At 59.9% G+C, this 26605-nt stretch overlaps 2 protein-coding genes across 9 annotated transcripts; one reads left to right on the top strand and one right to left on the bottom strand.

Annotated features, from left to right (window-relative positions):
* Nucleotides 1-84: 84 nt before the first annotated feature.
* On the top strand, nucleotides 85-17320 carry PSD (pleckstrin and Sec7 domain containing). Of its 5 annotated transcripts, none has more exons than XM_054436779.2 (18): nucleotides 85-206; nucleotides 1532-1590; nucleotides 3140-3876; nucleotides 4142-4244; nucleotides 5034-5400; nucleotides 6053-6481; nucleotides 7675-7869; nucleotides 8023-8103; nucleotides 8431-8543; nucleotides 9141-9199; nucleotides 9310-9399; nucleotides 12990-13033; nucleotides 14728-14918; nucleotides 15011-15081; nucleotides 15209-15366; nucleotides 15525-15669; nucleotides 15954-16097; nucleotides 16509-17320. In XM_054436779.2, the coding sequence occupies exons 3-18, from the start codon at nucleotides 3223-3225 to the stop codon at nucleotides 16737-16739; spliced, it is 3075 nt and encodes a 1024-aa protein (XP_054292754.1). In that variant the 5' UTR covers nucleotides 85-206; nucleotides 1532-1590; nucleotides 3140-3222; the 3' UTR covers nucleotides 16740-17320. The 5 variants fall into 5 exon arrangements, with proteins under 5 accessions (XP_054292754.1, XP_063526274.1, XP_054292753.1 ...); XM_054436778.2 differs by lacking the exon at nucleotides 85-206 and adding an exon at nucleotides 443-631; XM_054436780.2 differs by lacking the exon at nucleotides 85-206 and adding an exon at nucleotides 1221-1272.
* Nucleotides 17321-17414: 94 nt separating this feature from the next.
* On the bottom strand, nucleotides 17415-25405 carry NFKB2 (nuclear factor kappa B subunit 2). 4 transcript variants are annotated; one of them, XM_063670200.1, is made up of 23 exons: nucleotides 24124-25022; nucleotides 23940-24032; nucleotides 23587-23684; nucleotides 23430-23470; nucleotides 23095-23193; nucleotides 22863-23014; nucleotides 22511-22617; nucleotides 22258-22416; nucleotides 21857-21961; nucleotides 21645-21730; nucleotides 21425-21563; nucleotides 21085-21210; nucleotides 20443-20652; nucleotides 20222-20363; nucleotides 19746-19860; nucleotides 19449-19662; nucleotides 19116-19285; nucleotides 18891-18993; nucleotides 18609-18760; nucleotides 18422-18491; nucleotides 18022-18194; nucleotides 17780-17891; nucleotides 17415-17687 (listed from the first exon to the last, which is right to left on the bottom strand). In XM_063670200.1, the coding sequence occupies exons 1-23, from the start codon at nucleotides 24576-24578 to the stop codon at nucleotides 17563-17565; spliced, it is 3246 nt and encodes a 1081-aa protein (XP_063526270.1). In that variant the 5' UTR covers nucleotides 24579-25022; the 3' UTR covers nucleotides 17415-17562. The 4 variants fall into 4 exon arrangements, with proteins under 4 accessions (XP_063526270.1, XP_063526271.1, XP_063526272.1 ...); XM_063670201.1 differs by having other exon boundaries at nucleotides 17415-17684; nucleotides 24124-25020; XM_063670202.1 differs by having other exon boundaries at nucleotides 23587-23668; nucleotides 23940-25405.
* Nucleotides 25406-26605: the final 1200 nt, after the last annotated feature.

Genomic DNA, 26605 nt, shown 5'->3' with positions numbered 1-26605 from the left:
AGTCCCAGGATCCGCTTCGGGGAACCCCAGGAGTAGTGCCTTCCCCCATCATCCACGGGATGGGTGTGGGGGGATGTGAAGGACGCGAGGGCCACTGCACCGCTGACGGTCTGGCGCTCCTTCGGTGCAACCGCTTCAGCTGGCTAATCACAACGAAAACCACTTCTCATCTGTTATCTCGTCAAGGCTTCGGGCACCTCTGAAAGGTGGGCAGGTCTATGCTATCACTCTATTTTAAAGATGGGGAAACCGAGGCCCTGGAGAGGAAGCCCCTTGTCCAGAATCAAGCCAGACGGGGATAGAGAACCCAGACATCTGGTTTTCCCAGAATTCCTTCCACGTTTCCCCACCCCGCAAGGCAGCGAGAAGGGAGAAACTAGCGGCGGGGAAAGACAAGAAAGGGGTCAAGTTAGGTGAGGGCTTGCTACCTCTTCTTCCTCAGCCTGCTTGAGGAGGGGGTAGCTGGGAGGACAGACCCCTGCAAAGATAGAGCCACGTGAGCGCGCACCACCTCCGGCCGCGCGCCTCGTCCCCCTCCCCTCTTTGTTCGCGCCTCTGCGCCTGCGCAGTGCGACAAATCTGGCGCTGTCCCCTTCAGCACCACGCGGAGTCCGCGCCGCCCCTCCCCGCGGTGAGCCCCGCGCGCCCCCGCTTCGCACGTCCTCGCGCCCCCTGACTGCCCGAACAGACAGACCCCTTCTTCCTTCCGAGGTCACCATCTGCCCGCCCTGGCCCTCCCAAGGAGAGTAGTTGCCATAGTAACTCCAGCGGCTCTTTCTTAAAATAGCAGGGCCCCCTTCTACCCTGGCCAAGGGCACAAGAGTTGCCGGTCCCCCACGTCTTCCAGTCCCTAGTTCATCCCGTCTAACCTCTTACCCCTGGGCAGGCGTGACGACACCTAACTCAGGCAGCAAGGAAGTTCTTCCTGAAGTCTGATTTAACATCCCCCTGCTGCATCCTGGGAGGGTGGTCAGGGTTGGGTCTCCTGGGTCCGAGACTCAAAACCCCTGGCGGGTTCAAGACGGTGTTCCCTAGATCTCCTTTCCATAGTTGATGGTCTCCTGGATTTAGGGGGCGGGTCCAGTCTACACCCATACCGTGTGCTTGGCGCGGCCGCGTGCTCGTGGGGGCGGGAGCGCGTGTGGCATGTAACGGGTCATGTGGCAGCCTCCTAGGGACACGCGTGGGGTCTGGAGCGGGACACGCGTGTGCAGCCGGGCCTTACGTGTGGCTCAAGGGGCGGTGGGCGAGAGAGACGTGGACACAAGTGGGGTGGGGCACGTGAGGGTCTGGGGAATAGAACCAGGGGTTCCATGCGCCCTCCTCCTTGTCTGGGGCGGGTCTTAGGTTGGCGGGAGAGCCCAGCGGGGACCTAGCGACAAGGGGGGCTGGCAGCCTTCGGGGCTCCGGGCCCTGGGAGAGGGCGGGGGGCGGGGGGGATTAGCGTTGCCTGAGCGGCGCGTAGGGGGTAGGGGGAGGGACTGAGAGGCGGGCGGGCCTGGAGCAAACGGGAGCCGCGCTGCCTTCACAGCTCAGCTGGGCCCAGCCTCTCCTCTGTCTCTCCTCGGTCCCAGCTCTGGGCGAGCAGCGGTGAGTACTGAGGTGGCATTGAGTTGGGGCTGCACCGGGTATGCGCTGGGACCCCGTTGAGCTTCCGGAACCTGCCTGGCAGGGTTGCTACTCCTGACCTCTGCCCCTCCCCTGCATTGCCACCAGAGGCCCCTTTACCTGGTTATGGTCTCTCCGGGGCGGGATCTGTCTTACCCCTAGGGAGAGAGGGAGAGGAGAGGAATATGGTGCAGATTCCCCTCAAGAGACCCCAGTAGGTGGGGGGGAGGGGACGGTGTGTGTCCCTTCTTGAGTGTGTACATCTGTATGTGTACATCTGTATGTGTATGTGACTGTGAGCAGTAGGTCTCTGTGAGTGTCTGATACACCTGGATCTCTGTGTGTACTGGAGAATGACAGCCTGTGTATATATTTGGGTACCTCTTTGTGTGTTCCTGTTTGATGATGGTGTGTGTGTAAAACAAGCATGTGCCTTTTCATTACACACATATTTGTTATGACTGTGAGAGTGCATGAGGGTGTGTCTTTGAGCAGTGTGTGTGTGTGTGTGTGTGTGTGCCAGAGGGTGTTGCCTATGAATGTGTTTAACTGTGTACTGACATATTTGTCCTTATGTATGTGTGTGTGTGTGTGTGTGTGTGTATGTGTAGGTGCCTGTCTGTACCTGTATGAAGAAAAGAATGTCCCTGGCCGGGTGCGGTGGCTCACACCTGTAATCCTAGCACTTTGGGAGGCCAAGGCGGGTGGATCCCCTGAGGTCAGGAGTTCGAAACTAGCCTGGACAACATGGTGAAACTCTGTCTCTACTAAAAATACAAAAATTAGCCAGGCGTAGTGCTGGGTGCCTGTAATCCGAGCTATTCAGGAGCCTGAGGCAGGAGAATCACTTGAACTTGGGAGGCGGAGGTTGCAGTGAGCCGAGATAGTGCCATTCCACTCCAGCCTGGGCAGCAGGGGCAAAACTCCGTCTCAAAAAAAAAAAAAAGAAGAATGTCCCTTTCCCATTCAGTATGTATATATTGGGGGTAGGAGCCTCTGCTCAGGCTTTTCTCCCCACTTCCATGCTGTGCCTCTCAGCCCTTCAGCATCCCTATATAACCCCTGTTCCTCTTCCCTCTCCTTCCAGGAGGCCTGAGTTTCCCTTCCCTGAGTGAGAGGCCTCCATAAGAGAGACTATAGGGGTCACAGGGCTGTATGATGGTGACAGCTGGCTGACAGCCCTTTTCCAGAGGGTGGGGTACCAACTTCCCCTATTCCAAAAGTAGCTCCAAAGTGCCCTAAGAACTCCCGGCTCACTCAACTTCTGAAGTTGCTTCCTCTCCTCCCAGGGTGATGCTCAGGGCCCCAGGCAGAAGGAAAGGAGCCAGGGGCCCACCGGGTGTATAACTCTTTTCTCTTCAGGCCTCTATGGAAGTAGCCCCCAGGCGTGGGATCAATGATCCCATATTACCAGGGTGAGCTAGGTCCCTGATACTCAGAGGCCCTAGCCAACTTTTCCTTCCCTATCTCTGCTGTCCTATCCATCTAACTCCTTGGCAGTTCACCCCATGCTCCCCTTCCTCTCTTACAGGCCTGTCTGAAGAGCATGCAGCCCCCTTACTCCCCGCCTGGCCTCGCCATCCCTGCCCCCCCAGCCTGACCCCCGGCCCCAGCATGGCCCAGGGTGCCATGCGCTTCTGCTCGGAAGGCGACTGTGCCATCTCCCCACCACGATGCCCACGCCGCTGGCTCCCCGAAGGCCCGGTGCCCCAGAGCCCCCCAGCCAGCATGTATGGCAGCACAGGCTCCTTGCTACGGCGAGTGGCAGGTCCAGGTCCTCGAGGCCGGGAACTGGGACGTGTGACAGCACCCTGTACACCTCTGCGTGGCCCCCCCTCACCCCGTGTTGCTCCCTCACCCTGGGCACCCTCTTCACCCACTGGGCAGCCCCCACCCGGGGCCCAGAGCTCCGTGGTCATCTTCCGCTTTGTGGAGAAGGCCAGTGTGAGGCCACTGAATGGGCTACCTGCTCCAGGAGGCTTGAGTCGGAGCTGGGATCTGGGTGGGGTTTCTCCTCCCAGGCCCACTCCAGCCCTTGGGCCTGGCTCCAACCGGAAGTTACGGCTGGAAGCATCCACATCAGACCCACTCCCCGCCAGAGGAGGCTCGGCCCTACCTGGCAGCCGGAACCTTGTACATGGGCCGCCAGCCCCACCCCAGGTTGGAGCAGATGGCCTTTACTCCTCTCTCCCCAATGGGCTGGGGGGCCCCCCTGAGCGCCTGGCCACACTCTTTGGAGGACCTGCTGACACTGGATTCCTGAACCAGGTATGCAACTTCCCCTGGGCTCCCTGGGCCCCCAGTGAAGGGGCAAGGCTCAGCCTCCTGTCAGACATAGGCTTGTCTGCTGTTCGCTCTGAATCCTTTAATCTGTTCTAAATCTGCCTCTCTCTTGCCCTCTGTGTTTGTCTATGTGTCTCTGCACCTCCACCTCTGTCCATGCATGTTTTAATTTCTGTTTCTGTCCCATATTCTTGTGTCCTTGTATGTCTGGCTTTATCTCTGGGTGCCTGTGTCTCCCTCATTGGCTCAGGGGGATACCTGGTCCTCCCCCCGGGAAGTCTCCTCTCATGCCCAGAGAATCGCTAGAGCCAAATGGGAATTCTTCTATGGCTCCTTGGACCCCCCCAGCTCAGGTAAGGCCTGGGACTGAGGCAGGGAGAACAGGGCAGGGCCTTCGCCACAGCAGCTTAGGCTCAGTAGGGAGCCCTCCTTCAAACTTCCCCCAATCCTTGGAATTGGCTCTTGAGTCAGCCAATGTCTCCCCAGGCCTCAATCTTTCCATCTGCGCTATGATGGGAGGCTGGAGGATAGGGACTGGGCGGGGCACCTGGAGGAAGCTGAGTAATGGAGGGAGGGGACGGCAGGATATTGAGGGGCATTCCATGGAGTAGAAAAGAGGCTCAGCAGGGCTCAGTGGTCCCAGTATTTTGGGAGGCCAAGGCAGGAGGACTGCTCAAAGCCAGGAGTCCAAGACCAGCCTGGACAACATAGCAAGTCTCTACAAAAAATTTAATTAGCTGGATGTAGTGGTGTGCACCTATAGTCCCAGCTACTGGGGAGGTTGGGTGGGAGGATCCCTTGAGTCCAGGCCGTCAAGGCTGCAGTGAGTTATGATTGCACCACTGCACTTCAGCCTCGGTGACACAGTGAGACCCTGTCTCAAAATAAATAAATAAATAAATAAATAAGAAAGAAAAAGGCTGGTCTTCCCCCAGCTCCTCAAAGCCATTTGACAAGAACTTGATTTAAAATGAGCTCCACTGGCACCAGGAACAAGCTAAGTATGTAGCAGGAGGAATGGTGGCTAGACAGTGAAAGAACTTCCTGTCAATATGAGGCAGTGTGTAGAGCTCCTAGAGCAGAATTAGGACAGGGAGCTGACGTGGATAACCTCCTGACCTGGATGCCTATGCACACTACAGGTGCTAAGCCCCCAGAGCAGGCCCCCCCATCTCCACCTGGGGTGGGCTCAAGGCAGGGCTCTGGGGTAGCTGTGGGGCGAGCAGCCAAGTACTCTGAGACAGACCTGGACACGGTGCCCCTGAGGTGCTACCGCGAGACTGACATTGATGAGGTGCTGGCTGAACGGGAGGAGGCCGACTCGGCCATCGAAAGTCAGCCCAGCTCTGAGGGCCCACCAGGCACTGCCCACCCACCTGCCCCACGGCCCGGCCCACGCCCTGGCCCTCATCCCAGCCTCGGCAGTGGCAATGAGGATGAGAACGAGGATGAGGCAGGCGGGGAAGAAGATGTGGACGACGAGGTGTTTGAAGCCTCTGAAGGGGCCCGGTGAGTGGGGAAGTGGGAGAGGGAAGCGGCTTGCTCCTTCGCACTGGCCCAGAGGCAGAGCCGGGCTCAAAGGGCCTGGGATAGAGATGGGTGTGGGGCTGGCGGGGCAGTGTGTATAGCAGGAGATTCTAGACAGAGGCCTGAGGCTTGGCAGAACACTGGGGATGTGGGGAGCAAAGAGGCCAGGGGTTCTAGCAGAACAGGGGGCAGGGTGAGAGGCCAGAGGCCACAGTCAAGCCCAGGAACACAGGAGCATGAGTCTGGATACTGGATCCTGGTGGGAGAGTGGGGAGTGTGGGGACATTCCTTTCCGTCTCACACCCCAGTGTCGCTTGGAGCCTCATCTTCTCCTAAGATGTTGCTAAAAATAGAAATGGGATGGCAGGAGGGAAGCAGATCAGGGAAAAGGAGGAGAAAGGGAGATTAGCAGGGAGGGAGGGGACTGGGTGCTGGGGACTGGTAGGGCTGGTGTGCCCCAGGGGGCACTGAATAGCTTGGCCCCCTACCCTAGAGGCTCTTTTTTGTTAGTGGGCTGGAGCCAGTGAAAAGGGGATGATAATCCCCTTAGCAGAGTCAGTGTGAGAGTTCAGTGAAATCCTGCCCCAGCCCTGTGATCTGGGCCCCTAATCAGAGATTCTCCCTGCCCCTGCAGGCCAGGGAGCCGGATGCCTCTCAAGTCGCCTGTGCCCTTTCTACCTGGGACCAGCCCCTCGGCTGATGGGCCTGACTCTTTCAGTTGTGTGTTCGAAGCCATCCTGGAGTCACACCGGGCCAAAGGCACCTCCTATACCAGCCTCGCCTCGCTGGAGGCCTTGGCCTCACCTGGCCCAACCCAGAGCCCCTTCTTCACCTTTGAGCTGCCTCCCCAACCCCCTGCCCCCCGGCCCGACCCACCAGCTCCTGCCCCACTTGCCCCTCTTGAACCGGATTCTGGTACCAGCTCTGCTGCTGATGGTCCTTGGACACAGAGAGGGGAGGAGGAGGAGGCAGAGGCCAGAGCCAAGCTGGCCCCAGGGAGGGAGCCCCCTAGTCCCTGCCACTCAGAGGACAGCCTTGGGCTGGGGGCAGCACCCCTTGGCAGGTAAGTAATTCCTTTTGTCCCTCAGACTTGAGGCCCCCAGGGCTCCAGAAACAGCTGCTGTAAGGGACAGATCCTGAGTGTGAGGATTGGTTTATATTCCTGACCCCCGAGTAGGGGTGGTTAAGGGATGCAGATCCTGTTTTCCTATTTGGAGGACTACTGCCATTAGCTATGAGGGAGAGTCCCTCACAGCACCCCTCTTGGTCTCAAGTCCAGTGGCTTGAGAAAGCATGATTCAGCATTGAAGGATCCTGGGAGAATACCCTTCTTGCTCTCCTAGAGGGCCCTTTCTTCCCTTGGCAGAGTCTTTAGCCTGCTCAGAATCCTTGTGACCTTACCCTCACCCAGTCTGGAGGCTTCACCAAAGATGCAGCCACCAGCCTCTCCCACTGCCTCCCTCCCATGTCACCCCTGCCTAATCAGGCATCTCTCGTCCAGCTCCAGGAAGTCCTTTCACAGTCTAACCTTTCTGCTCTCCCCTCTGCCAGCTACCCTCTCAGTCATGGAAGCCATGGCAACAGGAGGGGGTGGCCAGGGAGACCGGGTTGCCTAGCAACCAGGAGTTTCCGGCCTCTGTCTCTGGGGTGACAGGTGGCTTTGCAAGTAGAGCAGCTGGGGTGGGAAGGGGAGGAGAGAAAGGGAATGAGGGTATGCACTCCGACCCTTAACCCCCTAACTCCAGAGCCTGCTTCTGTGTGGGCAGAGGCGGAGCACCAAGAAGAGTCTCCTTTCCCTAAAAGGCAGGAGGGGGAAAGCCTTCGGACCAGTATCCCTGCTGCCCTCAGATCTTTCCCTGGCCCTCCACAGTTCCTCTGTGGTAGCCCATCTATTCCACCTTTGTCCATAGTCTAAGAGACAAAGGACTATGTTCTGTGTAGGGCCAGGGTGGGAACAGATAATCTATGTCTAATAGCAAATGTAGGCCCCTGGGAGCTTGAGGAAGCAGCCAGAATTCCCACAGCAGCAAGATGGATATGGGTTAGATTTGAGGCAGGACTTCCACAGAGAGGTGGTAATGATGGAGTAGGCTGATGGAGAGAATCTAATCTCCTTCCCTGGAAAAAAGAAGAATGCTTTCCCCATGTCCCTCCACTCCCTCCCCTTCTCCCTCTTCTGGGCCTGGAGGCAGAAGGAGGGTCTGGATGGCTCCTAAGGACTCTGCCCCAGCCTGAGCTGGTGTTCTACCCCGGCAGCGAACCACCCCTGAGCCAGCTGGTGTCTGACTCAGACTCAGAGCTGGACAGCACAGAGCGGCTGGCCCTGGGAAGCACAGACACCTTGTCCAATGGGCAGAAAGCGGACCTGGAGGCTGCGCAGCGCCTGGCCAAGAGGCTGTACCGACTAGATGGCTTCAGGAAGGCCGATGTGGCCCGGCACCTGGGCAAGAAGTAAAGCCACTAGGCTGGGACTGAGGATGGGGGCAGAGGGAATGCATCCTGAAGGCAGCTCTCCATCTAATGTCCCCTGGTCATTGGGTAATCCCTACCTGACCCCCTGCACTTCCCCTTGAGACCCTACCTGTCTCTCTGCCCTGCCCACAGCAACGACTTCAGCAAACTGGTGGCTGGGGAGTACCTCAAGTTCTTTGTCTTCACGGGCATGACTCTGGACCAAGCTCTCAGGTGGGTGTTGACCCCTTGGAGGACAGCCCCCACTCTCCAGGGTTCGTGTTAGGGCCCCAGGATGCCTCCTCTGAGCCCCTCTGTCCCCTACAAGCTGTCCTGACATCACCCTTCCCAAGATGGCTGGGCATGGCCAAGGGCCAGAGCTGCCTGGTAAAGGGACCTTGGGTAGGGGTGATGGGTGAAGGGTCAGGGTGCATACCCTCATCCCCTTCCTCTCCTCCCCTTCCCACCCCAGCTGCTGTACTCTCAAAGCCACCTGTCACCCCAGAGACAGAGGCTGGAAACTCCTGGTTGCTAGGCAACCCTCTCTTGCCCCTTCCCCAGGGTGTTTCTGAAGGAGCTGGCCTTAATGGGTGAGACCCAGGAACGAGAGCGCGTGCTGGCCCACTTCTCCCAGCGATACTTCCAGTGCAATCCTGAAGCCCTGTCCTCAGAGGGTGAGGAGTTCCGAGAGCAGGGGTGTCCTTAGCTGGCCACAGAGGCAAAATGGGCTGGGCCCTGTGTGTGTGTACAGGAGCATGAGTGTGTGTACAGCAGGGAATGGATGTACATGCGTGTAGGCATGTGAACTTGCATGCGTGCAGACAGCGCTGTCATGGCTGCATGTATGTGGAACTATACATGTGGGCAGGCATACTGCTAGGGTTGAGTGTGTTGTGAAGAGGCAGGAGTTTGCATGCCTGTGCAGGCCAGTGCTTGGCTGGAGAGGGGATTGTTTGGCTGCACTGGTCTACAGGACTGTGCTGCGGTTCACTTTCTCGTGGTCCAGGCTTAGAGGCAAGGGAACGTTGGGGCAACTAGTGGGCAGCCCTCAGTACTTGAGGGAGCCAGGGACGGGTCCTGAGAAGAGGGATAGGTCCTTGCTGAGCGATCTGCTGGAAGAGGAGCTCTTTGTGGGGAGGGTTCACTAGCGGGGTTCAGGAGGTAGAAAGTTGCCGGCCAAGGGGGGTGGGGATGAAATGGGAGGTTGGGGAAGATAGCTGTGGGAAGGGTCCCTGGGAGTCAGCCAAGGCTGAAAGTCAGCTCTCCCCTAGACGGCGCCCACACGCTGACCTGTGCGCTCATGCTGCTCAACACGGATCTCCACGGCCACGTGAGTGGAGGCGGGCGGGCAGGAGCCGGAAAACAAACCCCTGGCCAGACATGCAGGACCTGGGAGGCCAAGGGCCCTCCAAACTCACAGGTCTCCGTTCCCTTCCTTAGAACATCGGGAAGCGCATGACCTGCGGGGACTTCATCGGGAACCTGGAGGGCCTCAATGATGGCGGCGACTTCCCTAGGGAGCTGCTCAAGGTGGGGGGCGGGGCAGGGTAGAAGTCGCTGGAGGGGAAGGATGGAGGACCCAGTCCGCCACGGAGTCCAGAGTCGGAGGGAGGGCAGGGCTGGGGCTTGCCGACCCCTGGCTCCTGCCACGGGAGCCTGGGCTCTAGTGACTCAGCCTGGGGACCGCCCCCTCCCCAGGCCCCACGCGCAGGCTCTCCCGGAACATGCGCACATGCGTGCGGTCGCGACTGCGCACGGCGGGGGAGGGGACCCGGCTCTGGAAAACGCGAGCAGGCGGCCCCGGCCCCTGCGTTTGCCTTCAGTTCCCCTTCTCCAGTGTGCGCTGGGGTGGAAGGCGGGAGTTGCGGGGGTCCCTGCACGGGGCCGGGATTGGATGGGCGTACACTCCACACTGCTCCCCCGCCGCGTGGACAGCTAAAAAGACCCTCCTGGTGCTGCTGCGCTGCAGGGACCCGGAGGGAGAGGGGCCTGAGAGGGACTAAGCTTTTCCAAGGTCTGGCAGCGAGTTAGCGCAAAGCTGGAGCTGGAAACTGCTTTCTGGCTCCCTGTGAGCAGGCCCCGTTCCCAGGCGCCAGCTCCATGGCCCGCAACCGAGGGTTTCAGATACGTAGGGGCTGGTGCGGGTAGGAGAAGAGAGCAGCTCGTCCAGTGGGTTCACTCCTCTCCCTGATCTGGTGGTAGTTTATCCAGAGAGGCCTGGACTCACTTGAAGAAACCCGCAGGCTAGGACAAAGGTGTCTCTGCGCCACTACATACATGTAACAGCACAGGATTGTCCCAGGACGTTTCTGTGAGCTTGGGGTGCTGGGCTTCTGAGTTTGGGGTATATCTGAGAGGGAACGTCCATGGTGAGCTGGGGTGTGTGCTTGAGTTGAGTTGCATCTGTGCGCCCGGGCGTCGTGAATCAAGGGTTTGTATGGCTTGGTGTGTTTGTGCTTTAGGGCTTACGATTCAGAGTGTGTGTTTGAGTTGGGGTGTAGGCTGTATGTTTATGTGTGGTGGGGTGTACATCTTCGAATTGGCCGTGTCTGAGGTATGCCATATGCCTCTGAGTAGGGGGTGTATCTTTGTGAGCTAAAGATTGTAAGTTTTGAAGTGTCCATCTGAATGGGTAGTGTCTGCGAGTTGGGGTGACCGTGAACTGGTGCGTCTGGTTTGTTGGGGTGTACGTCAGAATCGAGGTGTGTTACGTGACTTGAGATCTATATATGGGGGGGAGGTATCTGCGGGTGAGCTGGATGAGGCCAGGGCTGTTCCTTCCCTGCCTCCGTCCTCCCTCGAGGCCCCTCTTGGCTCAGTGGAAAAAGGCTGCAGGGAAGCGGTCCGACCTCTCCCCTCCCACCACCCCAACCCAGACCAGCCAGAAGGGAGTTCCAGACCCTACCGGGTCCGCCCAGCGTCACAGCCCCAGGCCTAGCGGCGCTCCCAGCCTCCCTGGAGCTGTCACCCACGCTGGCCTCCCCAGGCTCCTCCCCGTGGCCGCGCGGGGAGGGCCCCCTTCGCGATCGGGCGCCTCCATTTCATGCGGTCCCCGCCCCCAGCCCTCGCCCTCCCTTTCCCGTCGGCGCCCCCCTCCCGCTCTAGCCGAGCCGCAGAGCAGACAGCGCCGCCGCCGCCGCGCACTCCGTGCGTCCGTGAGAGCCGGGCCGGCTCGGGCCGGGCCGCGCCGCTCGCGCTGGCTGTCGGGGGAGCGGTCCGCGGGCCGTCCGGGCGGCCCGGGGGCCGAGGGCGGACGGGGGCATGGCCGGGGGCCGCGGCGCGCCGGCCGGGCCAGCATGATCGGCGTCAACAGCATCCACAGCAGCGCCGGGCGGCTGCGCTCGCGCTCGCTGTGCTCCGTGCGCTACGGGCGCACCCACCGCGGCGCGGAGACCCTGTGCTACGGCTGGCCGCAGCGCTCGCGCAGCCTTAAGCCCGTGCTCTACACCGACCTGGTGGTCAGCCGCCTGCAGAGCCGCAAGAAGAAAAAGGCGGTGAGGGCGTTAGGGCCGCGGCCCACGCCAGGCTGGGGGGCGACCGAGGGGGCGGCTTGAGGGAGGCACCGAGGGCGGCGCCAACCGAGGGCGGAGCCTGGTAGGGACAGAGGTCATGGGCAGCCAGAGGCGGGCACGGGCTGGGGGGCAGGGAGGGCACAGACCCTGGGACCAAGGTGGGCCTCAAAAACCGAAGAGGCTTTTCTAGATTGAATATGACTTGCGGCCCACCGATGGGGTTCAGGGCCCTCGAAGGAGGTGTGGTGGTGGGCCGAAGGGGGTCCTGAGACAGGGCAGGGGATGAACTAGAAGGCTGTAGGCAAGGATTGCAGGTTGGATCCTGGTGGCTACTTCCGCTTTCTGGCCAGAGAGTTGGGGAGTGAGGGTTAAGGGTCTGAGCCATGCGGGGTTTCAGCTGGGTGTGTGCTGGAAGGTCTATGTGTTGATTTGCCTTGGTTGTGCTGGGGGCGGTGGAGCGGGGGTTGGAGGATGTGGGGTACAACCATCCCCAGATAGGGTGTGAACAGTGTGTGCCCAGTTGGGATGCCTGGTTTGCCTTGTGGCTGGGCATGGCTGTGGGCAGTGAGAGAGTCAGAGACTGTGGTTTATTGGGAGGAGTGAAGGGGAGGCTGTGTCCCATCACAGGGAAGGTGCCTACGTCACCACTGCACCCAGCTCACATGCAGGCAGCATCACACGCCACACACTTAGCCCAACATGCACATGTTGGGGACACACCCACTCACGGACAGGCTGACAGAAGTACCCCACAGTTGGAGGTGCTGGCGTGGAGCCATGTTCCAGGCCACTCTGGAGAAGAGGGGACCCCATGCCACTCCTGGAGCCTATTCTCTCTTCTGACCACCCCAGGACCCCCAAATGTCCCCAGGCCAACTGCACAGAGGGGAAGTGGCTGGTTCACATCGCACAGAGTTTGGGCTATGCAGGGATTGGAAGCTAAAACCACTGCTTTTTAGATGAGTATTCACTCTCCAGTGACAAAGTGTGCACGTGGGCAGGGCTTTGGACCACCCTGGCATTTGGCTTGGTGGGGCTGTCAGGGTTAGGGGGAGGCCTCAGCTTGTCTTGGTGTTGGGAGCCATGATAGTGTGTTCTCTATTAGCAAAGGACAGTGCTGAGAGGGCGAGTCCCCTATCCTGGGGTCGCAGTTTCCCCATATGCTATGTGTGGGCTCATCCTGTGGAAACAGGCCAGAGTGCGTGGTTGGGGGAAGGGGAATTTCTTGGGCTGCTTTTCCCATTCCCTCCAGGGCTGTGCTTCTCCAGCCCAGGATCTGAGCAGGACAGCCCCTTAACAACAATAAAGATAATAATAGCAACAACCATTTACTGTGCGTCAGCCTTGTGCTGGGATGCCCTGTGCTAACTGCCTGTGCCCACATGTTACTACGTTTGTTCCTCTCCATGGATACTTGCCCGAAGTCATGCAGCTCAGGTGGTGGAGCCGGGTCTGGGTCTCCATTCTGGAGCCTGTATTTTTGGTCATTATATCTTGCTGCCCTTTCCCCTTAGTTCTGGCTCGTCTCTCAAGTTAGAGGGGAAGGCTCTAAGCTCTGACACTGGAGTACTGACCCACAACCCCTAATTTGTTCCCCCCACCCCCTAGGCCTTGTACAGCTCCATCAAGAATGAGAAGCTGCAGTGGGCCATGTGAGTCCTGGGGCTGCGTGGTGGGGCTAGGACGGGGCATGGGGAAGGGGGGCTGCCTGGGGAGGCTGAGAGAGCTGGGGTGGGCCCTGGGTGGGGGTAGGGGAGGGGAGTGAGAGGCCATGAGAGGCAGTGAGGCTGCCTCACTTCCTTCTTTGGAGATGTCTGCCTGGATTTGGGGTTCTGTATCTTGTCTCTAGCTGGGTTGTTATGACAAGTGGGTTGGGGCGGGAGGAGAGGTGCTGAAACATCAAAGGGAGGTCCCCTGGCAACCTGAGTGGGAAAGCAGAAGCCTCTGGAAGCAGGGCCTTGACCAGCAGCACAAGAGGCCCTCACAGGTCCTAGGGAGCCCAGATGTCACAGAACAAAACAAGTAACCATGCTGTCTGTTCTTGGAAGGCTCCAATAGAAACATAGAGACTCAGCCGGGCACGGTGGCTCACGCCTGTAATCCCAGCACTTTGGGAGGCCAAGGTGGGCGGATCACGAGGTCAGGAGATCAAGACCATCCTGGCTAACACAGTGAAACCCCGTCTCTACTAAAAACACAAAAAATTAGCCGGGCGTGGTGGCAGGCACCTGTAGTCCCAGCTACTCAGGAGGCTGAGGCAGGAGAATGTTGTGAAGCCGGGAGGTGGAGCTTGCAGTGAGCCGAGATCCCGCCACTGCACTCCAGCCTGGGTGACAGAGAGACTCCGTCTCAAAAAAAAAAAAAAAAGCAAAAAAAAAAAAAAAAAAAAGAAACATAGAGACTCATACGTAAGTCTTGGAAGAGTCTAGTCTTCTAGTCTGAGGGAAGAAATCCAATTTGGACCTTGGGGTCCCCAGTCTGAGAGTAGAGGCCTTATCTTCACAGTTCATAGATCACTCAAATTTGCCGTTATCCACTGAGACTCCTTCACTGCCCAGTTAGCTGGGAGTTCCCAGTCATTGGAGAACTCAGGGGAGGCACAGCTCAGGATTAGGGTGCAGGGGGCGATGGGGAAGGCTTTTGGAGGGTTGAGACTGGGGCCATGAAGTTGAGGCAACATTTGGGAAGAGGAAAGGGGAAGCTGGAATTTGAGAGGCAAAGGTGTGGTGGCTGAAATGAGTATGGGGTGGGGGACCAATGGAGGCCGGCCTGGCTGGGATGGAGAAAAACACTGTTGGGGGAGATGCAGTGTAGGCTCCATATGGGAAGTAACAGGGAGCTACCACAGGTTCTTGAGCAAGGGAGTGACAAGATAGAATCCGATTTTGTATCTGACTGAGCCTGTAGACCAGGATGTATGGGGTTGGGGTGGGGGCGGCACTAGGAAGCTACTTCTTCCATCTGCTACCATTCAGCCACAAGCCGTGAGCAAAGCCCGGGGCTGGATGTGGTTGAGCCAGCGGAGGCAGACCCGGGGCTGTCCTGGTGGAGAAGGGTGTGAGGGCTGCAGGTGTGCAGCAATGGAGAGGATAGTGCTGGCCCTACTTGCTGGAAGGGACAGTGGTGACTCTAGGCTGGGGAGCTCTGAGGGAGGTGCCCTGCTCTGAGGAGGCACAGCTACACATTATGGAGGCCTGATCTGAGGCGGGAGACATAGCAGGACCCTCAGGTTGAGCTCCCCAAGCCACAAACACTGGGGGAGCTTTTCCAGGGCGGGCAGAGGCCAGAACTGAAGCGGGGGTCGTGGCTCCATGGCCAGCCCCCTCTGAGGTGATCACACCTGCAGAGACGAGGAGGAGCTGAGACGCTCTCTGTCTGAGTTGGCCGACCCCAACCCCAAGGTCATCAAGCGGATCAGCGGGGGCAGTGGCAGTGGCTCCAGCCCTTTCCTGGACCTGACTCCCGAGCCCGGGGCTGCCGTCTACAAGCACGGGGCCCTGGTGCGAAAGGTGCACGCAGACCCTGACTGCAGGAAGAGTATGTGGCCGAGTTGAGGGGGGCGGGCGTCTGGGGGATGGATGGGAGTGGGCCTGTTCCAGGGCCCCCTGACCTATCTTCTCTCCCCGCAGCACCTCGGGGCAAGCGGGGCTGGAAGAGCTTCCACGGGATCCTCAAGGGCATGATCCTCTACCTGCAGAAGGTGCGGGGTCAGGCCAGGGGGCTGGGGCTGGGACTGAGTTGGCTGGTGGGTGTGGGGTGATGGGTGGGAATAAGAGGGGCTGGGCCAGGCTGCATTTGGGGCCAGGACAAGATGGGCACCCCTGCAGGAGGAGTACAAGCCTGGGAAGGCCCTTTCAGAGACGGAGCTCAAGAATGCCATCAGCATCCACCATGCCCTGGCCACTCGTGCCAGTGACTACAGCAAGAGGCCCCACGTCTTCTACCTGCGCACAGCTGACTGGCGGGTCTTCCTCTTCCAGGCCCCGTGAGTGCCCTCCTCCTGTCCATCCCGGACCTCCCATCCTGCTCCCCTCCCTGTCCCTGGATTTCTTCATTCCTTCTCAGGCCACACTTGAGCCAGGACTGGCATCCTGGGACAGAAACCCTGGGCCTAGGTCCCAAGGGGCTGTGCTTTCTCCCCAGGAGCCTGGAGCAGATGCAGTCCTGGATCACTCGCATCAATGTAGTAGCCGCTATGTTCTCTGCGCCCCCCTTCCCAGCTGCTGTTAGCTCCCAAAAGAAGTTCAGCCGCCCTCTCCTGCCCAGCGCTGCCACCCGCCTCTCCCAGGTAGCCCAAGCTCTGTCCACCTGGTGCCAGTGGGATGGAGGGGGTTAGGCTCAGGCCCACTGCACTCAAGGCTGCTGCATGATTGTGGAGATGTCCCCTGCACCAGGATGCTGGCCACAGGGGTGAGCAGGGGCTGAAATCCAGCCCCCACTGGGTCCCACTTGCGAGCTGGGAACCCAAACATAGTGCTTTGTTTGTCCAAAGGAAGGGGCATCTTTTTAAAAATCTGCAGAGGCACTGTATAGGGCAGAGTGACCATGACCATGTCTCTCCCTGGCCGCTAGGAGGAGCAGGTGCGGACCCACGAGGCCAAGCTGAAGGCCATGGCAAGTGAGCTGCGGGAGCACCGGGCCGCCCAGCTGGGCAAGAAGGGCCGCGGCAAGGAGGCTGAAGAGCAGCGGCAGAAGGAGGCCTACCTGGAGTTTGAGGTGAGCCTCCCTAACTGCCCCTCTGTCCACACACGCAGGCCCATACTAGGGTGAAGGGCATGAACTCTAACAGTGGAACCGGCCGGAGGTCCTTAGGCAGGTTGCTTAATCTAAGCCTCAGTTTCCTCCTCTGTGCAACAAGGATAACATTTGATACCCACTGGGGTCTCGAGGTGAGGCATGTGTCAAGCGTGCCATTTTCCTAGCTCTAGTAAAGGCTCAAGACGCATTAAGTTATAGATGATGGTCCCAGGAGAGCCCAGAGAGGGCACCAGCCTGCATGGGACCATCTCACAGTCCTGGGTGGGCACCTGCCATCTCCTGCCCTGCTGGTGGCCCTCCCTGGTCCAGATGGTGGGGTGGGCAGAAGGCAGAGAACAGGCTCTCACAGCCCCTGCCCCTCTGCCTCAGAAATCCCGCTACAGCACCTATGCAGCGCTGCTTCGGGTCAAGCTGAAGGCAGGCAGTGAGGAGCTGGATGCAGTGGAGGCAGCACTGGCCCAGGCCGGGAGCACGGAGGATGGACTCCCTCCTTCTCACTCCAGTCCCTCCCTGCAGCCCAAACCCTCTAGCCAGCCCCGGGCTCAGCGTCACAGCTCAGAGCCTCGGCCAGGGGCAGGCAGTGGGCGGCGGAAGCCCTGAGATGAGGTTTGGGGTGGGGGGTGCCTGCTGGGCACCTGAAGGATGACATGGCCCTGCCTGAGCCCGGGCCGGCCTCGGGCCACCCACGAGGGCCTCCCGGCCTAGGGCCCGACCGCGCCGGACGCGGTGTCCGGGGCAGGGCAGGGCTGGGGCCTGGGCCTCAGGAGCCTAGGCTAGGGGCACCTCCGAGAGCCCCTTTTTGTGATAATGTTTTGCACTTTTTCGTACAGGGTGGGCGGGGGCGGGAGGGGCTAGCGCCCCTGAACTTTTGATGCTTTTTTTTTGTGTGGGAGAGGCCTGATGCCGTTTCTGCTTTCTGCTGAGACCACCCCCACCCTGACACCATCAGTCCCCCTCTGTCCTGGGGCCTGGCTTGGACAGAGACCAGGATTTGGGGCTGAGCTGGTTTCCCCTCCTTCCTCCCCAAGGGCTCACTCTTTCTCTTGCTGGAGGTGGAGGAAGGGCATCCATGCCAAGGCCCCATACCTGGGCCGGGGGCAGCACGGCCTGGCTTTCCCCTGCTTCAGTGGGCCTTGCCCTTTGTACAGCCTCCACCCCCATTAAAACTGCTCTGGACTTGCTGGCTGGGCCTCCTCTTTCTCTTCTCACCATGCCTGGCGTGTGGGCAGGGTGGGTAGCTGGTTCCAAGGACAAGAGTCACATCAGGGGCTGCCATAAGTTGGGAAGGAGGGGTCCTCCCCTTCCCATGAGAATCCTTTATTTGTCCCAACTGAGGGGTGGGTGTGGGGTGTTAAATAAGATTTGAAATAGGTGGGGACGCTGTACAGGGGGTCCGGGAAGGGGGCTGGGGGCAGGTAGCAGGTCAGTGCACCTGAGGCTGGGGGTGCCCGTGGCAGAGCCCTCCTGGTGGCTCAGGGGGTGGGCCCAGCTTCTCTGCCTCCTGCTCCACTGACTGGCTCCCATACGCACTGTCTTCCTTCACCTCTGCTGGGGGTAAATGGGGACAGGAATGGGATAGTCAAGGCCTCAGGCCTCCCGCCCTCCAAGTCCAGATCCACCTTCCAGGGAGGCCCCTTTACCTGTGCTGGGCAGCTTGTCTCGGGTCTCTGGACCCCTCAGCAGCCTCACTCCCTCCTCTAGGCCCATGTCAGACAGGGCCTCCAGTAGACCTGCCAGGTCCCCGCCAGCCAGCTGAGAAAACAGAGGGATGAGGTCTGAGTCATGGTTAGGGCATGTGCTGGGGAGCCCTGGGGCCAAGGAGGCACCTGGACTCAGATTGGAAAAGGAGACTGGGGAGGGGGCAGGGCACAGGCCAACCTACCTCATAGCTGCGCAGGAGGCTGCCGCTGGGCGAGGCCGTCTGTCGGTACGTGTCCACCAGGCTGCGCAGCCCCAGACGCTCTGCCAGCTCTGCCCAGCTGCCCTGGGCTTCTGGCCCGTCTAGCAGCTGCTCCAGGTTCTGCAGAGCTGTATCACCAAGTGACAGTCCTGGCCCTGAGGGGGACACACATATAGACATGTCATTTACCTCCAGAGTTGGGTGGGGACATGGACACCTGAACACTGCCTTTCTCCCAACGTAAGCGACAGACAGGACCATGAGGGGGTGATGGACGGGGCCGAAGGTAGAGAAAGGGAGGCCTCCTTCAGAGGTCCTGAAGGAGAAGAGACCTCTGTGAGGAGTCAGAGGAGTCAGGCTGGGGATGCTTGATGCTTCTCACCTGCTGGGCTGGGCGGGGTCAGGGGTGGCTCCATGGTGTTCTGAGCGGCATTTAGCAGCAAGGTCTTCACCTGGGGAGACAGTGGCAGTTCTGACTACCTCCCACCTCGACCTCAAGCCCGTGTCTTTAAGTCCAGATACTCTGGACCCCGTCACTCAGAGCACTTCTAGTCCCAGGCTGGCCTCACCTTGGTGCTGCAAGTGAGGTCAAGAGGCGTGTGGCCCCGGAAGCTGCTTCGGGTGTCCTTCTCAGGTCCTTCAGAGTCCGAGTCGCTATCAGAGGTAGGGGGTGAAGGCAGTGGGCACAGGGGCTCCTCGTTTTCAGCATGGATGTCAGCACCTGGGAGAGGGAGGCCGTCATGGGGAGGTATGGTGGGGGCCTACATTAAGGACTGCAAAGTGGGGGGACTGGGAGGCACCTCTCTCCCTTCCCCCCACCCTGTTCAAGTGCCCCTGAGGGTGAGACTGACCAGCCTTCAGAAGGAGGCGGGTGAGGGTCGGGTACCCCAGTCCAGCGGCCAGGTGCAGGGGTGTGTTTCCCGCAAAGGTGCGAGCGTTCACGTTGGCCCGGAGCTGGGGGTGCGAGCAGCGAGGGTTGACACCATAGCACGGTCCCCTTGGCCAGCCCCCCTCTTCACCATCTTTGGCCCCTCCACCACCCTTGGCCCCACTCCTTCCACAATCCTCAGTCTCACCTTGGTGACCAGATGGGTGACCAACCCCAGCTCCTCCATCTCTGTGGCTAGATGCAAGGCTGTTCGTCCCCCCTGCCGCTCTGTGGCCTCCACTTCAGCCCCACTGTCCACCAGCAGATCCAGGCACTCGGGGCTTCGGGCTCGGACCGCCAGGTGTACCGGATACAGTCCTAAGGATGCAGGATGCTCAACCTGCAGCTGTGACCCTTAAGGCAGCTCCTGGGCCAGCCCTGACCATTCAACCTCGACACCTCATAGTCCATTCTGGGCACTGGCCAGATACCCTCCCTGGTCCCCGCCTGCCCCCTTAGTCAGGTGAGATGGGGAGCTCACCCTCAAAGTCAGGCATATGCAACAGCTGGGGCACAGCAGGAGCTCCACTCTGAAGCAGTGCACGCAGCAGCTCAGGGGCACCAGCGCCTGCCCGCAGCGCCAGATGCATGGCTGAGTCTCCATGCCGATCCAGCAGAGCTGGGTCTGCACCCACCCGCAGCAGAAAGCTCACCACACTCGTCTGCCCGGTGATCACCGCCAGGTGCAGGGGCGTCTGGGGATGAAAGCAGGGTGAGCCAGGCCCGAGACCCACTTGCCTTCCAACCCCTCCCACCTCCCCAGTAGGCGCCCCCGCACCTGGTGCAGGTGGTTGGTGAGGTTGACGACGCCGAGGTCCTGGGCGTGGTGGATGACATAGGCTATCTGCTCAATGACACTGGTCTGCCCGTGGATGATGGCCAGGTGCAGTGGTCTGGGGGTTGGGGAGCGAGAGTCTGGCCCAGCCACTCAGAGCATCCTTCGCTCTCAAAGCCCCACCGCCCTCATAGTCTCCCTCGCTGGGGCCCATGGAACCCAGCACGTGGCCCAGGGCATCGCTGTGCCTGCACTTAACGTTTCGCAGCACCTTTTGAGGTAGGTAAGTGCTATAACTGTACCCCTTGCACCGTCGACAAAACTGAAGTTTGGAGAGACCAAACAGCTTGAACAGATCTGGTGAACACCGAGGCCGGACTTGAAGCCTGGCGTGTCCGAAAACTGCGGAGCCCGGCTCCGTGCCGGTCCCTTTCCTGCCCCCACCCCGCGCTGCGTCCGCCAGGCCCTCTGTTGCCTACGTGTCTCCGTTCTCGTCCTGCGCCGTCAGCAGGTGGCGCTGTCCCGCCAGCAGCGCGCGCGCGTCCGCGGTGACGCCGTAGTCGAGTAGGGCTCGGGCGCTGCGCTGCGCCAGGCCAAACAGGCGCGCGTTGTACTCTCGGGCTGGGGGCGACAGAGGGCGTGGGTCGGGGTTGGGTCCTCAGCCCCGGCGCCCCAACCGCCCGTGCCCCGGAGTCCATACCTCGCTGCAGCATCTCCGGGGCCTGCGGCTCGCATTGGGGGGTCCTGGAGGGGGCGCTCGGCTCCGCGGCTTCCTCCCCGGAGTCCCTGCTGGGCACGGTGGCGGCCATCTGCGCCCCGCCCCCGCCTCCCGGGTAGCAGCCCATGGGGCCCGCGCCGGACTGGTAGGGGCTGTAGGCCAGGGAGGAGGGGAAGAAACCGAGGCTGCCACCTGTAGATACAGGCAGGGCTGTGGGAAGCGGGCACCAGCCACGACTCTCATAGATTTTTTTTTTTTTTTTTTTTTTTTTTTTGAGACGGAGTTTCGCTCTTATTGCCCAGCCTGGAGTGCAGTGGCGCGATCTCGGCTCACTGCAACCTCTGTCTCCCAGGGTTCAAGCGATTCTCCTGCCTCAGCCTCCCGAGTAGCTGGGATTACAGGCGCCTGCCACCATGCTCAGCTAATGTTTGTATTTTTAGTAGAGACGAGGTTCCACGCTGTTGGCCAGGCTGGTCTTGAACTCCTGATCTCAGGTAATCCGCCTGCCTTGGCCTCCCACAGGGCTGGATTACAGGCGTGAGCCACCACGCCCGGCCTCTCCCGGATTTTTTTCCTCCACAGCTTCTCTTACCTTTACCCCTCCCTCCATCAGTACCCCCTCACCTCCTCCAGCTCCTCCGTAGCCCCCGGCTGCACCCCCAGAGCCTCCACCCATGTGGGAGCCACCCCCGAAGGGCTGGGAGAAGGTGGGTAAGGCCTTCCTCCGCTTCCGCTGCACCTCTTCCTTGTCTGGGGGCAGAGGAAAATGAGATTGAGCCCAATTATTGTGTCATGCCTCAGGGGCCCTTCCCAGAAGAGCCCTCAGGCTGGCTCCTAGGAAGCACCTCCTGGGACCCTCGCACTTCTGACTTGGCTCATGCATCCCCACATCTAGCTCTTGGGACCTTCTTCTAGCCCAGCCTGGCCCCCCACCAGCCCCCTGAGGTCCTCAGCCCAGCTCCACCTTCCACCAGAGGGTAATAGGTGAACTGTTTGGAATCAGACACGTCCCCTCCTCGCTTGCGTTTCAGTTGTAGGAACACTGTTACCGGCCGCTCAATCTTCATCTTGTGGTAGGGGGGTGTCCGGAACACAATGGCATACTGGGGGATGCAGGGAGACACAGGGTGTCAGTGAGTCCTTAGCCTAATTTAGCCCCCAGCCGGGGCCCTAGCCCTGGGTACCTGTTTATGCACATCTGTGGGAGAGAAGTCCCCAAAGGCCTGCCATCCATTCTCATCATCCTCATAGAACCGAACCTCAATGTCATCTACAAGGAAAACAGAAGCTTGGCCACAGCTCCCGGTGGAATCTCCGGGGCCATTTACCCTAGAGCTTCCCTGGCCCCAGTCTTATACTTGATGTCCTTGGCGCCCAGCATGGGCTCCAGTCTCACCTTTCTGCACCTTGTCACAAAGCAGATAAACTTCATCTCCACCCCGCACAGAGCCTGCTGTCTTGTCCATTCGAGAAATCTTCAGGTTTGATGCTCCCGGAGATTCTATGGGGTGGGATATGGATTAGTTGAGATGATGCAATAGCCAAGGCCACATTTAAGGAGCTGGGTGCTTTGTATTCCTTATCTCAGCAACCTCTGGAGCTGCAGGAAACACCCAATATACGCATTTACTAAAGACAGAAGCTTCAGGGGGAGAAATGACTTGCTCAGGATCACTCAGCTCGTATGTGGCAGGGCCAGGTTCTGAAACCTGGGCCTGTTTGACTGCACAGCTTGAGGTCACCCCTCATGCCACCTCTGCCACCAGGCCTGGCACCCCAGGCAATCAGGATACTCACTGCTGTCATGGATGGGCTGGGAGATGACTGGCTTCAGGGGCAGGGAGAAGGAGCCATCACTGGCTCGAAGGAAGGCAGAGAAGCGCAGCCGCACTATACTCAGATCCATCACCTTCTTCAGTTCTTTGGCCTCTTGCTCCAGCTCCCGCTGCTCAGCCTCTGGGCAGTGGGTACATGTGTGACCCCTGGGCTTCTCCCTCCTTGCTCCTTCCATGAGCACCTCCCATGACCTCCCCACCCCCTGCATCCATACCCGTAAGGCCCTGGGGCCTAGAGCGGAGCAGCTGCCTCTGAAGTTTTTGTATCATAGTCCCCATCATGTTCTTCTTAGTCACATGCAGGACACCCAGGTTGTTAAATCTGAGAAGGGAGAATCGGAGGCCTTTGGCCATGCAGTTCTTTCTTCCTGAGGCACCTTTCCCATTGCCAGGGCTCAGCTCAGCCCTACTTCAAGGAAGCCATTGGAGTTTCTACTTGGGCCCTTGGGCTTGGGGCCAACCTACATCTTTCCCCTTGGTTAGATGCTAAGCTCATGGAGGTGGGCTGGGGCCTGGGACTGGCAGAGAGGGGCATACCAGTGGGGGCCAGGCGTAGAGGGCACCTACTGGGCAGTCATGTCCTTGGGCCCCACAGAAACGGCGCAGATCCCCAGCTCCGAGCATTGCTTGCCCACCAGACTGTGGGCATGAGCACGAGGTGGGTCACTGTGTGTTACCAGGTCGACCTCGATCTTGGCTGGTCCCTCGTAGTTACAGATCTAGGAGAGGCAGGGACTGTCAGTCAGGGCCTTGGGCATGCTGTCCACTTAGCCCACCCTCCAGCACCATCCTGGCTCACCTTGACAGTGGGATAGGTCTTTCGGCCCTTCTCACTGGAGGCACCGGGCAATCCTCCATGGGAGGGGCCTTCACAGCCATATCGAAATCGGAAGCCTCTCTGAAGGTCCAAGGGCAGAGCAGCATTGTGATCAGGGAAGACCACCCAGGCCAGCAGTGACCGCAGTGCCTGGTAGTAGCCCTGAACCACAACTACAGCACTCTGATCAGCAGCAGTGACCATCCAATCCCCTGTGGCCTCCTTGGGCAATGGCTCCTCCATGGCCAGCCAGCTACCACTACCCCATTTGTCCCCAAAGCTGAAGCCATTCCACACCCTCCCTTTTGCTCACTCACCTGCTTAGGCTGTTCCACGATCACCAGGTAGGGGCCATCAGCTGGGGACAGAGAGACCTTGCTGAGCCACGATCTCCCAGTCCCTCCCCCAGAGAGAGGGCACATGCTCTCCCTCCCCCCGCCTTTAGGACTAGAGGAGGTTAGTGAACTTGCTGACCTGTTTCTGGGGCTGGCTCCTTGTGTTCCACAATGGAGGAGTTTAATTTGAAATCATCATATTCAATAATACCATCCAGACCCTGGTTTGGAGACAGACTGGGGGTGGCATCCGACTCTCAGCGCCCCCCACAGCCCCACCTTCCATCCCTAAGTCCTCAGTGCTCACTCCCCCTCCTCCTCAGACCCAAGAGAAAGCTCCTTTTGGAGGCAGAGTTGCAGACAGATGGACAGACTGGCAGGCTGAGAGCACTTGCGAGCATGCAGGTGTAAGGCAGCAGAGGTGGCTCGGGCAGACAGGTGGACAGACACGAGGGGCGGCCGGCCTGTGCAGGGGCAGGCGGCGTGACTCACTGGGTTGTAGCAACTCTCCATGTCTCTGGGCTAGGCCCGGCTCTGTCTAGTGGCTCCGGCCAGGTTCTGCTTCCCAGAATTTTAGGCGCCCGCCTAAAGTTGGGAGGAGTGGCGTGGGGGAGGGGGTCAGATCTAAATGGGGGTGGGCGGGAGATGGGGGCCCAGATTTGGGGGAGGGTCCGACCTCCTCCAGCCGCCCGTCCGGGTGTGGCGGGTGAGATCCGGTGGAGAGCGAGATCCGGAGTTGGGCTTGGCCGGGGAAGGGGCAGGAAAGTTAGAGCAGCTTAGGAAAGTCCCGAAAATACCAAGGGGAGGCGGGGCCGGAGGGGGCGGGCCTGGAAATGACGCCACTGGCCCCGCCCTCGCGACGGGAGGGGCGGGAGGCCCTCGCCAGTCTACGGGCTCCCGCTGCTTTTCAGCGGGCAGAGGGCTAGGAGAATCAGGGAAGCCCCGGTGGGGGTTAAGCCCCCTCCTCCCTCCAGGGCAGGGAACAGGAGGGTCCTTCACGGCCGGGAGGAGGCTGGCAGTCTGGGGCCAAGTCAGCCTCCCGCTCCCCTCCCCCGGTCTGGAGCAACCTTGGGATTTTCTGCTAGGAGGGAGGCCACGGCTGATAAACCCCGGGGGCTTTTGGGGGGACATTCCTGCTGTCGGACGGCCTCCCCTTCGAACAGCCTGTAGGCGGGGGCTCTTTCCTGTGGGAGGCCCCGGGGTTCTGCCCCGAGAACGCGATTCTGGGGCCGCGGGAAAAGTGTCTCCTCCTCGGAATGGGCTCTTTTCTCTCTCTCCCAAACCTCGCAACAGCAGCTGGTCCCACACCGCACCGGCTCTGGGCGCGCAGGCGACAGGGAGACCTCTGCACGCTCCCCACCCACCCAATACAAGCGTGTGTCTCCATCACAGCTCCACAAGTGTGTTTCGGCTGTAGTGCTTGGTTGCATGTTGTGTGTCCATGGCGTCGACATGAGTGTGCAAGCGAGCAAGTGTGTAGATAGGTGAATCCCGAGCTGCTCAGTGTGGGTGTGTGTCAGCGCCTGTCTTGATGTACAGACACGGGTGAGCGTATCTTTGAGTTTGTGCGTGAAGGGTGCGGGTGCAGGCACCAGTGCACCGGTGGGCACGTCTCCGTGTGCATGTGTGTGCGAGTGCGACTGCACGGACGCTGCCGTGTGTGCGCCAGCACACGTACAGGTATACGTACGGGTCCGCGTATCTTTGTACAAGGATGTCGATGTGGATCCGAGTGTCGTCGCCTGCACGCCCTTTCCGGCTGTGTGCAGCTGCTGCTCTCCAGCCCCAGGCGCTGTCCGCTAAAGGCCCTCCTCCCGCTTTTCTCTTGTCCCGGCCACCCAGGGGTCTGAATCCAGCCACTCACCGTGGCGGCGGCTCTGGTTGCGGCTTCTCTCCGCGCCCGACCCACCTGGGACCGGTCGCGACACCTCGCCGGCCAGCAGGGCTCGGGGCCGGGAAAGCCCCTTCTCGGCCCCCCGGAGGGGGGAATTCCCATGACGTTTCCGTGCGTCACGCCTCACGCCCTTTTTCATTGGCTGAAAGTTTAACTCTGGACTGGCGCAGCCAACCCGGAGCGACTCGGGTGCGCCCCTGAGAGGGGACAGGCTCAGTCAGGGAGGGGAGCGGGGTGACAGGCCACCAGGCGCGAGTTCGGCCGGCCAGGGGACCGCCGAGAAGGCACCCGCTGACCCAGCTCCACCCCGGGCCCGGAGCTTCCGCTGCCGCTCGGCTTTGGCTGCGCCTAACGCTTGGCTTTCTCTGCAGCGGGGGAACCCCCGGGGGAAGCAGACGGCCCCAACCCTCGGGGCCCCCACCCTGAGCGGCGCGCTGCCGGGAAGTTAGCGGAAGAGGAAGGAAGTTGTTCTTGCGGTCGGTCCCGGGCGCCCTCTGGCGGCCTCCCTGGGGCCGCGAGTAGACTCCATTCGGCCCAGGCCCCTCTCTCGCTCCATCTCATCAGCCTCAGGGCTCCGGGAGAGACAGTCCGGACCTCGAACTTTTTTAGAAGTGACAGGTTCCCAGCGGGCCAGGGCTCAGGAGCTCTGCTCAGGAGAAGGAAAATGAAGTGTTTATCCACCACGGAGATCTGGAATATTAGAACTGAAAAAGGCATCCAGAGTTTAAACAGCTCAAATTTCCACCGATGTGGGAAATCGCCTCTTTTTTTTAGTCTCAGGCCGGAATGCAGTGAGGCGATTTTGGCTCACTGCAACCTCTGCCTCCCGGGTTCAAACCATTCTCCTGCTGCAGCCTACCGAGTAGCTGGGATTACAGGCGGCCACCACCACGCCCGGCTAATTTATGTATTTTTAGTAGAGTTGGGGGTTTCACCATGTTGGTCAGGCTGGTCCCGAACTCCTGACCTCAGGTGATCCGCTGACCTCCGCCTTCCAAAATGTTGGGATTACAGTCGTGAGCCACTGCGCACGGCCTATTTATTTATTTATTTATTTATGTTTTTGAGACGGTGTCTCGCTCTGTCACCCAGGCTGGAGTACAGTGGTGCGATCATGGCTCACTGCAACCTCGAACTCCGGGGTGCGCCGATTCTCTGACTCTCCTGAGTAGCTGGGACTACAGGTGCACACCACCATACCTGGCGAATTTAAAAATTTTTAGTGGAGATGGATCTCACTACGTTGCCTAGGCTGGTCTTAAAC

The sequence above is a fragment of the Pongo pygmaeus genome, chromosome 8 (assembly GCF_028885625.2).
Source record: "Pongo pygmaeus isolate AG05252 chromosome 8, NHGRI_mPonPyg2-v2.0_pri, whole genome shotgun sequence".
NCBI classification, from domain to species: domain Eukaryota; kingdom Metazoa; phylum Chordata; class Mammalia; order Primates; family Hominidae; genus Pongo; species Pongo pygmaeus.
The sequence above is the reverse complement of the archived record's forward strand: the minus strand, read 5'-3'. Positions and strand labels throughout refer to the sequence as shown.

Coding starts and splice junctions, on each gene's coding strand:
- PSD (XM_054436779.2), top strand. CDS start 3,223: ATGGCCCAGGGTGCCATGCGCTTCTGCTCGGAAGGCGACTGTGCCATC. Junction 14,919..15,010: donor AGACCCTGACTGCAGGAAGA/GTATGTGGCCGA, acceptor CTCTCCCCGCAG/CACCTCGGGGCAAGCGGGGC. Junction 15,082..15,208: donor TGATCCTCTACCTGCAGAAG/GTGCGGGGTCAG, acceptor GCACCCCTGCAG/GAGGAGTACAAGCCTGGGAA.
- NFKB2 (XM_063670200.1), bottom strand. CDS start 24,578: ATGTCCCCCCAAAAGCCCCCGGGGTTTATCAGCCGTGGCCTCCCTCCT. Junction 24,033..24,123: donor CGGACGGGCGGCTGGAGGAG/GTCGGACCCTCC, acceptor TCCCAACTTTAG/GCGGGCGCCTAAAATTCTGG. Junction 18,195..18,421: donor GACCCCGCCCAGCCCAGCAG/GTGAGAAGCATC, acceptor TGTCCCCCTCAG/GGCCAGGACTGTCACTTGGT.